This window comes from Tiliqua scincoides, chromosome 7, assembly GCF_035046505.1.
Source record: "Tiliqua scincoides isolate rTilSci1 chromosome 7, rTilSci1.hap2, whole genome shotgun sequence".
Classification (NCBI taxonomy): Eukaryota; Metazoa; Chordata; class Lepidosauria; order Squamata; family Scincidae; genus Tiliqua; species Tiliqua scincoides.
The window spans coordinates 43,578,512-43,595,057 of NC_089827.1; the positions used below are offsets into that span (position 1 = coordinate 43,578,512).

The 16,546-nt window shown below is 44.0% G+C and overlaps 1 protein-coding gene, 1 long non-coding RNA gene and 1 pseudogene across 4 annotated transcripts in view; 2 read left to right on the forward strand and 1 right to left on the reverse strand.

Annotated features, from left to right (window-relative positions):
* The window catches only part of LOC136656901 (uncharacterized), a 32,365-nt gene extending 18,350 nt beyond the window's left edge, over positions 1 to 14,015 (forward strand). Inside the window, exons 3-4 of one of the 2 annotated variants that reach the window (XR_010794723.1) lie at positions 10,309 to 10,446; positions 13,917 to 14,015. This is a non-coding gene — a long non-coding RNA (uncharacterized lncRNA). Of the gene's footprint in view, positions 1 to 50; positions 4,003 to 10,308; positions 10,447 to 13,916 lie in introns of those variants that run through there. The other variant, XR_010794724.1, reaches the window with a different exon arrangement.
* Positions 1 to 16,546, reverse strand: part of IQSEC3 (IQ motif and Sec7 domain ArfGEF 3) — a 161,184-nt gene that overhangs the window by 17,895 nt on the left and 126,743 nt on the right. Inside the window, exons 6-7 of one of the 2 annotated variants that reach the window (XM_066633344.1) lie at positions 14,800 to 15,893; positions 10,268 to 10,429 (exon numbers count right to left, since the gene is read on the reverse strand). In XM_066633344.1, the coding sequence (XP_066489441.1) occupies positions 10,268 to 10,429; positions 14,800 to 15,893 (1,256 nt within the window). Of the gene's footprint in view, positions 1 to 10,267; positions 10,430 to 14,799; positions 15,894 to 16,546 lie in introns of those variants that run through there. The other variant, XM_066633345.1, reaches the window with a different exon arrangement.
* On the forward strand, positions 8,083 to 8,202 carry LOC136657753 (5S ribosomal RNA; annotated as a pseudogene).

The window sequence follows — 16,546 nt, forward strand, 5'->3', positions numbered from 1 at the left end:
TCTTGCATTTCACTCACAATCATTTCTCATTGGTACTTGTCCCCACACAGGTAGCATGGCCAGAGGCAACTTTCCCAACTGGCAAGGGTTTGTACAGAGAGGCATAACATCAGTGCCTATTTGGCCACAAGGCACCTAGAAGAGGCCTCGTCACGGCAAGAGAGGCTCATGGCAAAAAGGTTTGGAAAAGGCAGGAAGCAGCTGTACTGTTGTGGGGCCGGGATCTGCTCAGCCAAGCGCAATGACCTATTTTCAAGCTTTTCCGCTCAGGTGACAATGCAGAGGGCTTGCAACTAAAAGCGTTTGGAATGAACTTGCAGCCCACGCTCAGGGAAGGAACAGAGGAGAGGCAGCCAGGTGGAAACTCTTAAAACCACAAAACACAAAGATATTAATAAGTAACAGCCGTATTCCCCCCTCCTCTCCAGAAACAGAACTTCAGGGCAAACTAGAAGGAGAGAGTGCCTTGCATCAGACAGGCAGCAGGCCTGCTCCCCCATGATTCCAACAAGGGGTCAGTAGGCGGACATAGCCCTCTACATAAATCCACCTTCAGCTGTACATTGTTGCCCTTGTACAAATAAATACATGCAGTGCATAGAGCTATAGGTAGTATGAGCAGATGCAAAGAATGATGGACTCAAATATAGTGAACAGTTGAGTGGAAGCAGCAAGAAAAGAGCCTGTACGGCTAGAGCAGGGGTGTCCAAACATTTTGGCAGGAGGGCCACATCATCTCTCTGACACTGTGTCGGGGCTGGGGAAAAAAAGAATTAATTTACATTTAAAATTTGAATAAATTTACATAAATGAATTTATTAGAGATGGAACTTATATGAATGAATGAAGGTCTTTCAAAGCAAGACCAGACTTTCCTTTGCTGCCACTGCTGCCTCACAGACGTGAAACAGCAAGTAGTGGACGGAGCCCTCGTCCCACAGTTCAGGTGAGAGGTAAAACAGTTGTCCTCATGCTGAGAGCAGTTGCGTCGGGCCGGCACGGGCTCCAGCAAGATTCCAGAGGGCCAGAGGCTCATTGGAGACTGGAGGCTCCCCAAGGGCCAGATTGGGAGCCCCCAAGTGCCGCATGTGGCCCCCGGGCCAGGGTTTGGACACCCCTGGGCTAGAGTAAGAAAATTCTCATTCTAAAATCTCCTCCTCTGCACAGCTTGCTAAGAAACAGGATTCCTGCTCTCCTGTATATCTGGCCACTTTACCTGCTGGCCCATTTTCCTTGTAGGGCGTCAAAATGCAGAGAACTCCATACCCTTCCACACTTGTCAGATGAAAACAGGAAAACATGCTTTAAGGAAACACTGAATGTAAGAGGCCTGCTAGATCCAATCAGGTCCAGCATCCTACTTCCCTCAGTGGCAAGCTAGATGCCCCCAGAAGCCTAGAAGCAGGATATGCAGCCAAATAGCCCTATTGCTCTTATTCCTGTTGCTCCCCAGGAAATGGTGATCAATTGCATACATCCTTGGAGCATCCAGGTTCCATTTACGACAGTTTATTTATGACAGGTTTATCTTCCATTAATAAGTCTAATCTCTTTTTAAAAACAGCTTAAGGGCCCAATCCTATCCCACTTTCCAACACCGGTGCAACTGCAGTGCAACCCTGAGGCAAGGGAACAAATGTTTCCTTACCTTGTTAGGGGCAGGAGGTCTGGTCTAGAGGGTAAAGCCTCAATTTGCCTGAAGATAACATCCACAAGGTCGCCAGTTCGAGGCCACCGGCACCGTGCGACCTTGAAGCAGCTGACAAGCTGAGCTGAGCTATTCCATCTGCTCTGAGCATGGGAGGATGGAGGCCAGAATGTGAAACCAGATCAGAGTGAAACATCTGAATTTGTTGTGGCTCTTGAAAGATAGAGCCTTCTTTCAATTGTAAAAATCCCTCCGGGGATTTAAATTAGCCTGCCTATGTAAACCGCCTTGAATAAAGTCTTGAATAAAGACCAAGAAAGGCGGTATATAAATACCTATATTATTATTATTATTATTATTATTATTATTATTATTATTATTATTATGGCTTAACTACCCACCCACTACAGAATGCAGCACACAACCCTTTGGCACGGCTACACCAGGGCAGGAAAGTTGGATAGGATTTGGCCTAAACCACTGGCTATCACCACGTCCTGTGGCAGTGAATTTCATATATTAATTACATGTTGTATGGAGTACTTTGCAATGAAGACAGCAGCACCTTCTATCGAAGCATTTGGTAGCTAGACTCCATTTTGAGGAAACAGGAACAGCCCTTGCTCAAATTTTACTGGTGTGGGTTTACACATTTCCTCTCACATGCAACTCATCTGCAACTCTGGTGAACACCTTTCCAAATCCCTTCCTTGGTTCCTTGTTCCTGTAAGTTATGTCAAGTACGAGGATGGCCACAGAAGAGCCATCTTCTGTAAATCAAGGAATGGTTAGCCTGATGTTTCACACCTGGATAATCCTATGGCTAGAAGAGATTTCTTCAGTCACTTATAGCCCAATCCCAGCCAGGGGAAAACAACAGCATACTGCGAAGTACGCCAGTGTATGGACAGCTCCACTGCCACAGAAGAACCTCCACCAGAGCGTACTGCATGGACACCAGGGCAGCAGCCAGAAAGCCACGCACCACTGCCAACCGGGGCAGACTGGTCACCAACTCAACCCTGCCAGTGGAGATTCTGAAAAAGGAGAGAAAGAGGGTGGGACAAGGCAGAGTCGGAGGTCACCAGATCCCAAACCCTCTTCCTGAGCCGGACATGTCTCCAATGGCTTATGAAGTGGTATGCCAGCAACAGAGCTGGTGTAGCTCAGAGGAAGTTATGTGGCACTAACACATACACAGGTAAGCCTTGCACCTCTCACTTCCCTCAACCAAACACTCCACCATGAGGGTGCATTAGATTTGGCAAACATCACAGTGGTGGCCTTACACTCTCAGTGCAGTGGCCACATAGGACTGAGCCCTAGAAAAGAGGGATCTCAACAATGCTTCCTCTGGGAAGGGAAACCCAAGGGACTTATAGGAAAAAGGCGCCCCTTCTACTTTACCTGGTTCCACCTTTGAAGGACAAGGTCTGCTTGCAGCCATTTTTAATATCAGGGTACAGGTTGAGTCTCATTATTTGCGAGGGTTCTGTTCCCAGAACTCACATGGATTGCAAAAAACACACTATAGCAAATCAATTGAAAAAACAAAGTTTCTTTGCTCTGGTGATTCCAAAACAGCCTTGTTGACCTTTGTGATGTTAAGATAGAGTCATTAATAAGACAATTCTTCAATCAGTCTCTCTCAAGGTGCTTAGAAAGGCTTCACTCCAATCCCGCCCTTCACCATTGCAAAGTATCTTCCTTTCATGTGCTCAGGAGGAAAGGGGGGGGGGTCTAGGGCTAAACCTGAAGAGAGAATGATTGATGGATTGTAGGCTTGCTTCTCTCTCTCTCTCTCTCTCTCTCATTGTTAAATGACAGTTTCCCTTTAATTTAAAGGGCTCTTCTCATTGCATTGAGAGAGAAAAATCTATGGATGATTAGGTTATACCTGTAATGGCTTGCACAACTGTCTCCACATCAGTAAGAAAAGCTGTTTTTTTTAGCTGTGATTTCAAAGTGATGCATTTTTCCCCTTCTCCAGGGATCAGCACATCCCTTCTCATTTGCAGTGGCCATTCATGTTGAGTCAAATCCGTGTATAAAAAATCCGTGTATAACAAGGCTGGACCTGTATTTAAACTCTGATGCTGGTTTTTTCGTCAACTAAGAAGCAAGGCCACCTGACCTGAACAGCACCATACGGTCAAGTAAAAAGATGAGAGCTACACTTTCATTTGGAAACTTTCACTTTGCCTTTCCATCTTTTCACTTGCAAATTCTGATATCCTTTAATAAATATTATTTTACTACAATCAAACTGTTCTGGGAAATTGCTCCTATGTTCAGAACTCTACCTGTGCTACTGGTGGTTCACATGATCATGTTTTGGACCTGTGAACGTCAAGCAGAGTTCCTTTAAGTGCAGGGGTATACATCTCAGGTATTGGAAGTCCAGTCAGCACTTTTGCATATGGTTTTCTACCAAACCTGGCTTTAAATTTAAATATTTCAATTCAAAATTTAAATATTTTTGCACCTTGCTGAGGGCAGCTAATTCAGGAGGCCATTTACTTCATTAGCTTAGCTCCTGGACTGAATTTGGTCATGGAGATGGTGAGGACAGATAGAGTTGGTGATTGTTCTTTTGTTATTTATTTGCTCCAGGTCAGAAAGCTTCTAGGAGGTGGCTTTTCTTCACAGGGTTAAATGTGCTGTGCAGTTGCTCCTGGAATTTTCCAAGGTGCAAACAGTGTTTTATCCTAGCCAGCCTGATAAAGTGTGGGTGGTGGGAGGTGACTGCCCTTTCTCTTGGCCTGTGGATCTGAGGGGTCTCTTGCCATCGGTTCTGTTTAAAGTTACGTTACTGGCCTGGTCATGCTCTTCTGGCAGGCATCCAGCACTGCGTATACACATACATGCACTTGTCACGCTTAATGCAAAAATAAAGAGAAATAAAAATGCTTGTCAGGCAACAAGATAAAAGGGGTGCCATTTCACCCAGGTACTTTCTGCATGACAGGCTGCTGCTCAAGGACAGGGCAATAAAGAAGGTGGCAACGTCACATGCAACCTGATCTAATCTTCTTATAGGAGAGCTGTATTGCACGGTGTGTGCAGTACGGTGTGCATGTGAAACAAGGGCATTCACTTCCTAAATAGCACAAAAGTGAGGCTGTGTCCTGAATTTCTCCCTCACTGCGCTGGGAATGGGACCTGCTCCCTGCACCTGTCAGGATTATTTATGTGCTTCTTTCCAAAATGTCTCTTCCACATTTCTAGCCCACAGGGCTCCCGCAGCAGCTTAAACACAAAGCTGCACAAAAAGCAGAGTGGTGTTGTTTCCCCCCCCCCCTTAACAAACCAATAGAGCCCAATAAACCAATGTAAGGAACAGGGGTCCTACCATTCTACTGCCATGTTGCCCTGGCACATATCCTCTGGCAAACATGATAAGTCTCAGTTTCCCTTCTGATCTTGGAACTGGAGAGGGGACTGGGGTATCATGAGCACAGTTGCTTTCCGTGCACTTTCCAAGCACAAGTCCCAGCTCTCCTCTGGAACTTAGAGCTGGAAAGAGTGTGGGGATTGTTCCTGCAGTTGCACTGAATTTTGGTGGTGCTCAGAGAGGACCTTGGAATCATAGTGTAACTGCAGGATTATGCCCGCCCCTCAATGGCTTCAAGCTCTAAATAAAAGCTAGGGCTTTGTACTCTTTGGGGTGCACTTCTCAAGGACTTTAAGACCTGAGCAGCGCAATGAAGCTATAGGAACAATCTCCCCAGGGAGGGGAGCAAGGGGTTGTCCATAACTTTGTATCAAGTTTTGATGGCTTAGCACAAGGTCAGGGATGAGATCCAGTCCCTTGGGGAGGTAACGGGCTCTGACAACCACAAATGCTGGGTTGGTTACCAAAGGCAGCCATAATTTGCCACCCCATGGAAAGTAACCACTGAGGCCACCAGGAGAGATCTATACAAAGGTAATCCATCTAGAGCTCTATAAATGCCCTTCCGATTTCGAAGGGCTTTAACATCTTTCGGAATCAAGTGAGGCTCCTTGAGTAGGGAATCAGCATTGAGAGGGCACTGGATCTAGAAGTCACCTGGCAGAGTCTGTCATGGTGGTCTCAACAAGGCAAGTTTTTGTCTTTGTCCCTCCTCAGAACAGGCAAAGACTCCTCTTGTATGACATGAACTCCTATGCACAAAAGAGGTTGCACTGCAATCCATTTTTTCAAGCCTGATTGGCAGCATTCCACCAGTTCCTAAGTGAAGACAGAGGAGTTGTAATTTCTGGACAGCAAGGAGATCAGCTTGCCCTACAGTAAAATGCATCAGAACATTCTCAGTGCCCCCAATCTAACAAATAACCTGCTCCCATTCACCAGAATGCCTCTTACATTCAGAAAAATCACCCTTGCATTGAAAGCAGATTGAAGAAGACAGTTATGACTGACCTTCCCAGAATCCTTCAACCCACAGCATAAATAAGCCACCCGCAGTGATGCTGCCAGCTCCATTCATGACATGAGCCATCCATTGCTACGTAGCAAAGCTTATGAATGAATAGGGAGAGTATGACATTCTTGAGACAAAACATACAGAACAAAAGGTGAAGGAAATCAGGGCAAACCAATGAATGAGAGCAAAATGCTGAGATACAAGGCTGCACAGGAAGAGGACAGAAAGCAAGTGAATAAAGGGATAACAACAATTGTGCAGACCCAACACTGCCATTTCTCAAGAGATGGAACAGGCTGTGGGGTTGTACTCTCCTTCCTCCTTTGCTCTCCAGAGTTTTCTCCCTCCCTTTGTTTTCTATAATTGTTTTTTTTTACAATTATATCAAGTATAATGCTACTAACCACAGTTAAGCTTAACCAGGGTTGCCATTATCACCAGAATTTGGAATCAGTTATTGAGGTAAGTTTGCATAATATTGATTAAGAAAGAACCTGGCTATCATTAGCCATGGTGAGGGTCAACGTGAATATAGTGCTAAAACACATTTAAAACAAACCAGGGAAAGGAGAGAAGAATTTACATCGGGGAAATGGATGTTGCTCACATGACAGAGCCCCACAACCAAGATCTTAATCGCACTTAAATGATCAGCAGCAGCACTATGCACTGATTATCAAGACTGGAGTTTAGGATTCGGCTGTAAGGCACTGAAGGGATTTGGCAGAGATCCCAAGTAGCTGGCTCTCTCCTGCCCCACAATGGTAATTCCATCACATGTGCAATAGTTGGCTGGCCTTGGTAAATATCAGTGAATGAGGGGGGGGGGGGGGAGGATGAATGGGCAAAGAACACTTTTTCACCATGTTGTTCTCCCAACTTAAGTTGCATGATCATCTCGATATTGCAACTGTGATTGATGTTCTGGCTGGGAGGTACCTATGAGATGAGCGAATAGGTCAGGTGCTTTTGTATGCTTTTAACAGCTTAACTTGCCATTTTATTGGTTGAGATCTGTACTCAGTAAAGTGTGTTTGTAACTGGTAAGCATAGCCTAAGTGTGTTTCCCATCCATGAGCCAAAGAGCCCACTCGTGAGGAAACTGGGGCCACTGGGGCCCACACAACAACCCTTGTGGTCCTTTTCCCCTGAAGGAAGGCCCTATTGGGTCACAGTCAGTTTGCCCTCTAACACCTGAGCAGTCTTCACTTTGAAGTGAAAAGAGCTGAGCAGAGTGGCCCTATTGTTGCTGTTGCTATTATTTTATCTCTTCAGTGTTACATGTAAATCAAAATAAGACAACTGACTTGCATGGCACAAAGGAAGAGGATGAAAAAGAGGGACAAGAGAGAGATTCTGACAGTGTCAGAATAACAAAATTGTTAGCAGGTGTATATAGTCAATTGGGGTCAGGATGATGTTTTCTCGGTGGATATTTTTTCTGGGATGCCTTCTTTGGTCTTCTGGCCAGTGACAGTGCGATAGTCATCTTCTCTTTGCTTCTTCAGTCACAGAGCAATAGACATGGTATTTTTGCTCTGAGTAGGTGCAGGAACAGAGTGAAAATAAACTTCCTGCAACAACACTTTGGCTTATTGTTGGGTTGGTCTTTGCTATGCTTGTCCATGTGCAACATCCCACTGGTCCTCTGCCTGTTGACAGACTGATCTTCTCCTTACTCCCAAGGTCTCCTGCCAGGCTGCCTCCATTCTTCCTTCCCTAATTACATTTAATTGTGGTGCTCAACACAAGAATGCTGTAGGGAACATGTGCCTCAGTTATATTGCCAGATCAATACGCATGCAGTAAATTTAAAAAATAAAAAATAAAACAAAGGAAGATCAATACTCAGTTCACCTGTTGCAGTGAATTAAGTCTGGCGCTCAGCAAGAAGAAGTGAGCCTTGAAATTAGGATGCCTGCTTATTAAGACCTGCCTTGCTAATCAGAAAGATTATCAAGTTCAGGTGTATTTTGGTTCGATTGTCCACTCTGAAACAGTGCAAAACCAAATAGTGAATTTGGATCTTGCAGCAACTGTTACCCTGCACATGCCCGATCTCGTCTGATCTCGGGAGCTAAGCAGGGTCAGGCCTGGTTAGTACTTGGATGGGAAACCGCCTGGGAATACCGGGTGCTGTAGGTTTATACCATAGTCTTTCGAAACTGAAGGCTGCCAACCAGCTTTAAGATGACATTGTTATTTCATAGGACTAGAGGAAAAAACACGAATGAGGGTTATTGACAGGTCAATGATGATAGGTAGTGAGGGTTCTTGGACTTCTCTGAGAAACCCCAAGCCCTCCCCCCCCCATGGAACTAGTGTCTGAATCTCCCCAATCAAAGAGAATTATCATTAAACCACATTGGTTATGTTGAAACATCTAAGATTGGGAGCAAGAAGAAAGTAAATTGGGATCTAATTGTAGACCACTGTGTCCAATTCTGGGCTCCTCACTTTATAAAAGATGCAGTCAAACTGGAGCAGATTCAGAGGGAAACAACGAGGATGATCAGCGGGCTGGAGAACAAGCACTATGAGGAAAGGTTGAGGGAACTTGGTCTGTTCAGCCTGGAGAAGAGAAGGCTGAGAAGGCATATGATAGCGTTCTTCAAATCCCTGATGGGCTTTCATGTGGAAGAAGGGACAAATTTGTTCTCAACTGCTCTGAAAGTAGAACTAGATCCAAAGGGTGCAAATGACAAGAGAAGAGATTCTGACTGGACATCTGGAAAAAATTCCTGATAGTAAGGGCGGTTCAGCAGTGAAACAGATTGCCAAGGGAGGTGGTGGAAAATCCCTCACTGGAGATCTTCAAGCAGAGGCTTGACAAACACCTGCTGGATCTAGGAGGGGTTTACAGACAGGAGGTTACATTAAATGACCTTGTTGGTCCCTTCCAACTCCGTGATTCTATGAGTTGCATTAGATCTGCAAGTGCTTCTGACTCTCGATAGTTTCACAACTGAACATTTTTAAAAGACATGCCTGTCGTGGTTGGTCTTGTGCTAATCACTTTTCCCTCAGCCTTTGCATTTCTTACCTATAAAATATGATTATTAACTGGTTGCCTTTCACTGGTAGCTCAGCCAACCAGTTTTAAGGTTTGGTATAAGAATCCCTGACTGCTAGTAACTAGCGTAGATTTGTACAAGTACAGGCAAGTTATTCCAGCATATGACTCATGGGATGCAGAAGGTAATTGACTCCACTCCTGAGTTACCACTCTGCTTTTGGCTCCATCCTTGAGCTACTCCTGTGGTAGGTCTCAAGGTTCTAGTGAAAAACAAGATACATTTTGCAAAAGGTCTTCAATCCATTGACTTATAGTATGAGGGCACTGATTTGATTTTATCAACTTTTGAACAAAAGGCTTACAAATGACAACTACAAATGGATATATTTGGGACCATTTGGAAGACTTTCTCAGGGCCCAAACCCAGGCATGTCTACTCAGAATTAAGTCCCATTATAATCAATGGGGGTTACTTCCAGGTAAGTGTGGATAGGATTGCAGCCTGATACATAGGATGTAAAGTATGCCATAGTATAGATTGCTCAAATATCTCTAAATTTCTTTTCCATTTTTTCTCTCATCTCTTCTTTTTTGAAATTAGATGTAGCTTATTCTTTTCCTGTAATTGTTTTGCGTAAACCTGTGTTCTGTAAAAGAAAAAAAAATTAAACAAAATTAAAACAAAAAAGATACACCTTGCATGAATGCTCATTCATGTCCTAGATAACCCAAGATCACAGAGTGGCATGGACAGAGATCAAACCTCAGAAGATTTGCATGGTTATCATTGAAGAAGCTTTCAATGTATAACAGGACAGGATAAAACAGGTGGCTATCAAGTGCTGGAGACAATGGGCGCAATCCTAACCCCCTATGTCAGTGCTTTCCAGCACTGGCATAGCGGTGCCAATGGGACATGTGCTGCATCCTGCAGTTGGGTGTCACTCACGGAGACCTCCTCAAAGTAAAGGAATATTTGTTCCCTTACCTCAGAGCTGCATTGCCCTTATGCCAGTGCTGGAAAGCACTGACATAAGGGGTTAGGATTGCACCCAATGTAAGATAAAACCAGAGCACAGAAACCATCTTCAAGTTTGAATTATTATACGTACTAGGGAGTCAAACTATTTTCAGTAGAGAAATCATGGATGGTATTGGGTGTGGAAAACTATGAGGTGGGGGAAAAGCACTTACTCTAAGACATCGCGATTGAACTGTTTCTTGCTGTTCCCCAGGAATTCTCCAATCATCTGTCGGCTGAGCCCCTTGCGTTGAAGTAGGAAGTGCGCCACTCCAATCGGTGTGTCCGGGATGAAGCCCCGAGAGATAAGGAACTGGATTCCCTTGTCAGGGTTTCTGAAAAGGAAAGAAAGGTCAGGGGCAACTGTATGCGTACTTCAGCTCCTAGAGCTGAAGTTTGCACTAGCAGGTTGCATAGTGGCTAGTTACTAGTTGCATACTAGTTGACTAGTTGCATACTAGTGACTAGCTAGTTTGCGCTAGCAGGTTGCATACTAGTGGCTATCATTTGTTGGGCTCATACGACTGTTACTTTTGAGAGTTAGGTTTTATCTACTCTTGGGTTTATACCATCACTGAATTTTTGTATTGATGTTCTCAGTCTTTTGGAAGTCACCTTGAATGCCACTAGATAGTAGAAAGGCAATATAGAAAATATTACACATACACAGAAAACAATCTGTCTTCAGTGCATTGGTTGTATCACAGGCTACAGGGCCTTTGGCTTTTTCTACAACCATTCCATTGTTGCAGGATGCAATCAGACAAGACCAGAAAAAGGTAATTCTAACAAGCAAAACTATTGGGGAAATATTAATTCATTATGGAGGCTACAGAGAGCATCAACTTTGAAAGTATGGATTTTTCTGTTTAAGGGCACTTCCACATGATGCTCTCTGAAGTCACAATCATAATAGTCACATTCATGTGAAAAAAGGAAGTACTTCATTGAAGGGATACAATAATTTAATTTTTGTAGCTTCCTCCCAGAAAGGTATAATTACAGTTTACAATTCTTTTTGGTTCGGAGGACTTCTTGAAGCCTTGACAGATAAATAGGGCTGTACTTGTGATATTGGGATGGCAGCAGGGCCACCTGAAGCTATTGGGGTGCCTGAGGCAGCCCAATAATACACCACCTCCCAGGCAGTGCTACTCCCCACCAAAAAAAATATCTATGCACCCCTTACCTGGCCTCATCATCTACGTGGGCTCTTCAATCAAAGCAGAGGATACAGGCTTTCATTCCCTGCTTCATTTAAAGAGCCTGCACCAAGGAATAGGTATTGTTTCTACCCAATTTTGTTATTTATTTAATAGATTTATTAAATATTTTGCTCTGTCTTATGGGATCTGAGCAGATTACAGCACTTTCTCCCAACACTGACACTTCTATTGCTGAGGACAATCTTTGCAATTAAATGGTTTGGGGGATCAAAGAGACCAAAACGTGTTAAATGTTATGACAATTTGAAGTGGCCTTCTCAGTGACCTGGTTCTCCTTATCTTCAATCATCTAACTCCCTCATGAGCAATTACTGAATAATATTCTGAATTGTGACAGACTTCTGCAAGTTGCTATTTGTTTCATTTAAAAACAAAATACCATACCATGCCATGTGCAAGTAGTCCCATCTTCCATCAAAAGGCAATCTATTTTCTACAGGCAGCCACCTGATAAATGGGAGGAGCAGGTTGTGACTCAGTAGCAGAGCACCTGTTTTTCATGCTGAAGGCCCTGGGTTCAAACTCTGGCATCTCCAGGCAAGACTGGGAAAGACCACTGTATAAAACACTGGAGATTTGCTGATGGTTAGTATAGACCAGTGGTTCCCAACCTAGAATACGTGTACCATCAGGGGTACTTGCCAGGACCTTTAGGGAGACTCAAAAAAGAATTGAACAATGGAGGAAAAAACCAGGTCTGTATTAGAATGCCTTGCAGTGCTGGCAAGGCAAGAAGAAAGGCAGCTAAGCTGGCTGTGAAAGTCACACCAACTGTTAGTTTTTGGTCATCAGTTCCCATATTATTGGATATGGATCAGTAGTTGAAAACATAAACTTGAAATAACAGCAACTATGGGTGCAATCCTATCCTGCGCTGGAACAAAATGCCAAAAAACAGCTCAGCATAGCTGTAAATATTTCAGAAAGCCTCCTGGAGGCCTTAGAAAGGCACTTCCAGTTTTCATAGACCATCTGAGGCCTGGGGAGGCTGCAAGGGGTATCTGTTTAAAATTTTAGTGCTTCTGGGTGTTGGATGCTTTAGCTAAGCTATATTATTGTCCCCTGCCCTGTCTCCCTTGTGCACTGTGTGCCACCTGTGTTGTCTCTGGGTTTAGCCAGCAATATTCCCTCCTGTTTTCCCAAGGAGCTAATCAACTTTGGCTGTATGCTGTGGGATTCCTACAGCTCTTCTGGCTTCCCTTCCGCCTACAGAGATGGCAGCCCACACAAACACCGCTATTAGAGCAGGCACTGCATAATGAGGCTTTCTCCATTCCAGGAATTCCACCCACTAGCCACAGAATGTGTTGCCGTTTGAAGTGCCAAGTCGCAAATGCATTCAATCAGCTTGCAGGAGTCTGTCACAATGCAGAATATTACTCAATAATTGCTCGTGGGAGAGTTAGATGATTGAAGACAAGGAGAACAAGGCCACCAAGATGACCTCTTGGGCCACATAGACCCAATTTTGTATTGGGCAGCAGTTATAATCCTGTAGGTAAGCTGTCAGTGTTATTAAACCCTGTCGGGGAGGTTTATATAACCAAGCATCCCAGCATTTATTAGTGGGCACAATAACAGTTGTTGTTCTATGGGGAGCTTTTCCTATCGCTGAGGCCTCATATAGACAACCACATGCTGAAACGGAAAAGCGTTAAAGTCATTTGGCAACCAGAAGTCATTATTTTTTATTATCATCAGGGGTATTGGACAATTGGTAATTAATTCCACTGGGGGAGGTAGAGAGACAGAGACAGAACTGTGATTGTGGTGCAAAAAAGAGGTGAGTTTTGGGAGATGGAGAGAATGAGTATCACCAGCTCTAATTGTTCAATACTAGCAATTATTTGCTTTTGTGTGAATGAACCTTAGGTCAAGGGGTGACCAATGTCAACCAGATATGCTCCATTTGGGAAATTATTAAGTAGGGTCCTTTTTTCTGTTCAGTTTTGAAGTAAGGAAGTTGGATTCTGACCGGTTTCTAAGCAAGAAGTCTTCCTTAGCTTCAGCTAGAGACTGCTTGGGCCCAGAAATGGACTGAAGGTGCAAAATGTGGTTTCATTGTGCACCTTCAGACCATTTCTGGGCCTAAGCAGTCTCTAGCCCACTTTCACATACAATGAGATCTAATAGGATGTAGAAATATGAGCAATGCTTTCCCCCCTAGTCTTATCAAAACTCTTTTTGGCTTCTCTCAAAATTCTTCAAACATTTATACCTCTTTATAAAGTGGTTGAGGCACCATTGGTTTCAGGAGGAGTAGGAAGTTTCGCTCACAAATTGAGTCAAGGAAGCTATAGAGGGCAATAAGTCTTCCTTCAGAAAATGGAAGCCTGGCCCAAATTAGGAGAACAAAAGGTCACAAACTGTGGCAAAAGAAATCAAAGCTGACAAGAAGGAATACAAAAAAAGAATACGAGGAGAGTACGGCCAAAGATTTCAAGGCAAACAATAAAACTTGTTTAAAAAATCTTTAAATACTGCAAAAGCAGGGAGGCAGTTGGGCTGTTAGACAAGGGAATAAAAAGGAAGCTTAAAGACAGCACGCAAATTGCAGAGAAGCAGAATGAATCCTTTGCATCTGTCTTCACTGTAGAAGATCTACAGCAGCTACGCATATCTGAGCTGGATGCCACCCTGAGCTCCTTGGAGAAATGGCGGGATGAAAATGCAATTAAAAAATTATTCCAAGTTCTATATTGTTGTTAATCTTTGAGTAAATAAAATTAGCAGTCCAAGAGGTAAGCCATCTGCTATTACCATCTAATGAATGGAATAATTACCTGCTGAAGAAATGCATTAGGAAGTCACACAAGGGTGAATTACAATATTCCCTGAAGGTTTGATTGAAGTTCAGAGAGTCATGCTGAGAGCCAACGGAACAGCTCCAAATGCCTTTGAAACTGAACCCACTTCTGCATATCCGAAATTAAATGCTTTTGACCTCCTCTGACTCAGGTTTTCAGGCTGCTATGCCTGTGCTTTTTTCACACCTACCGCTATTTTTCACAGAACATTGGCCTTAGCTGAGAGACAGACTAAATTGTCTCTGTCAGGTGCAAAATACGACCAAGTTCACCAAAAGAAAACAGGCAGCCAAAATGTTGAGACCCAAGTGGTGAATCTCTGTACAGCAAGCACAAAACCTGAGGTATTTTTTCTTTTTTAAAACTCCCCTTTATTTAAAAAAAAAAAAAGGAAAAAAACAGAGATGGTAATCTGTCCCTATTTGGATGGCAGCCAAACATCTGTCTTCAGCACTGTGCAACCCATCATGTGAGCATGGATTCTTTCTCTCCACATCTCTGTCAGGGCTTCAGTGCGGTAGACAGACTATCATGGATGCTTTGGTCCCTAAAGGGCTCAACCCCTCGCTGAAAATGGAAGTAACATTACTGGGATGAGTCTAACCTAATTGTTTCTGACAGCCTATTGTCATCAATCGAGGAAAGCCAAGAGATATCTGATTAGCCACTTACATGTTAAAGAGGTTTAGCCCAATGCGATAGAGCCGCTTCCTCATGGTATCCGTGGAAAGAGTAGGAGATTTGCAGCTGGCTGGATTTTCACAGTGGTACCGTGGGAGGCTCAAGATCATGGCCTGCAGGGCTTCCTTTGAGGATAACTCTGAGGCAGATTTGGCTGAGGTGGAGGTGCTGCTACTGCTCAGCTGCTCTGAAATATCTACATTTTCAGCCTCTGAGCTTTTGTTCTGTCCAGTTTCATTGGTGGAGGCAAAGTGGAGCTTCTGCACCACCATTTGTTCTTGCTCAGTCTCCCCTACCGCCAAGCCATTGGTGCTGGCGTTCACTTCAGTCACTGTGTGACTGTTCTGGAGGATTCCAGAATCTGGCTGCACTTCCAGAGCAGATTGAGGCTCTTTGCTTTCTTTTTCCCCTTCCTCGGGAATTTCTTCTATTTTGGCAGGTTGAGAAACCCCAGCCTGGGTGTTGTTGGCGAGGCAGTTTGCCATAGACACCGAGGTAGATGAGGAGACGGAGATGTTCTTGTTGTCAATCTGGACAGTGACATCCCTGAAAGCCATCATGAGGGTGCTGCTGCTCTTTGGCAGTGTATCTGGTAGTAACCCTTCTTCCTTTTGTGGGTCCTTCAGTTCCGCTTCCAAGTCTTGGCTTGGTTGCATCGCGCTGGTACTGAAAGTCTCCCTTATCTGGTAGGAGCTGCCATCCTGAAGGGAACACATAGTCTTCAGGCTCCACGTGCTGAGGGCATCATCTATAGATTTGGCCAAAGACTGGACCTGCTCGGTGAAAGAGTCCTCCAATTCAGTCAGCGCCCCACTGATTGTGGCTGGCAAAGATGGTGATCTTACCAAGGGGATGCCAACGAAGTTGTATCCTTCAACCAGGGCTTTCTCAGCAGAAAAACTTTCAGAGTTCTGGACTCGGACTTTCCGCAGTGAAATTCGCCGGGGCATGCGGCTCTCCAGGAGCGAGTTCCGTATCTTCTCAAAGTTTTTGCTGAGCTGATACTGCCGGAAGGCAGTCTGGATTGTGCAGGCTGCCCTCCGAGAGACCAGGTGACCTCCATATTTGTGCTCTAACATTTCGATCTGAAAGACACAAGCACAGTTTTTTTTTAGTTTTTTTAAACTGATTTCTGAAGGGTTTCTATGACCTCAATTTACAAAATGATTACTTTCGAATGATTTTCTCAGGGACTCAATACTGCATTTGTTTTTTCTGCACTTCAGTGCACTGAAAATTGTCTAATCTGTTCACAAGTCAATGTTTTCCCTTTGCTGCAGCACCCATACCTGATTCTAATGGGGATATCAACTGTATGGGCTTTAGCATGGTGCCTGGGTGTTTGCAGACTCTGGAATTCCAGCTGTGTTATCTGTTGCCTTTATTAGCTGGCTTATATTTATTTTTAGCCCACCCAATCCCAGCAGTAAACAATACACAGTATTTTTTTTTAAAAAAACAACAACAATAGATATATTCAAATGATAAAAAAAAAGTATATGCCTAATAAAGGTTTGTTGTTGTATGATAAAAAAGAGCAACAATACTAAATGTTCAGATCTGAGCCCTCTGTCACACAAGGTGCTTAGGCTTAAGCTTTGGAGAGCCTACAGGAGAGGAAGGTGCAGGACTGTGAAATAGTTATTCTGAATAAGAGCCCAATCCTGTCCAGAGTGTGGGGCTGCCGTGGCACTGAAAATGGCCGCCACAACATCGTCCCCTTTGCCTGGGTAAAGGA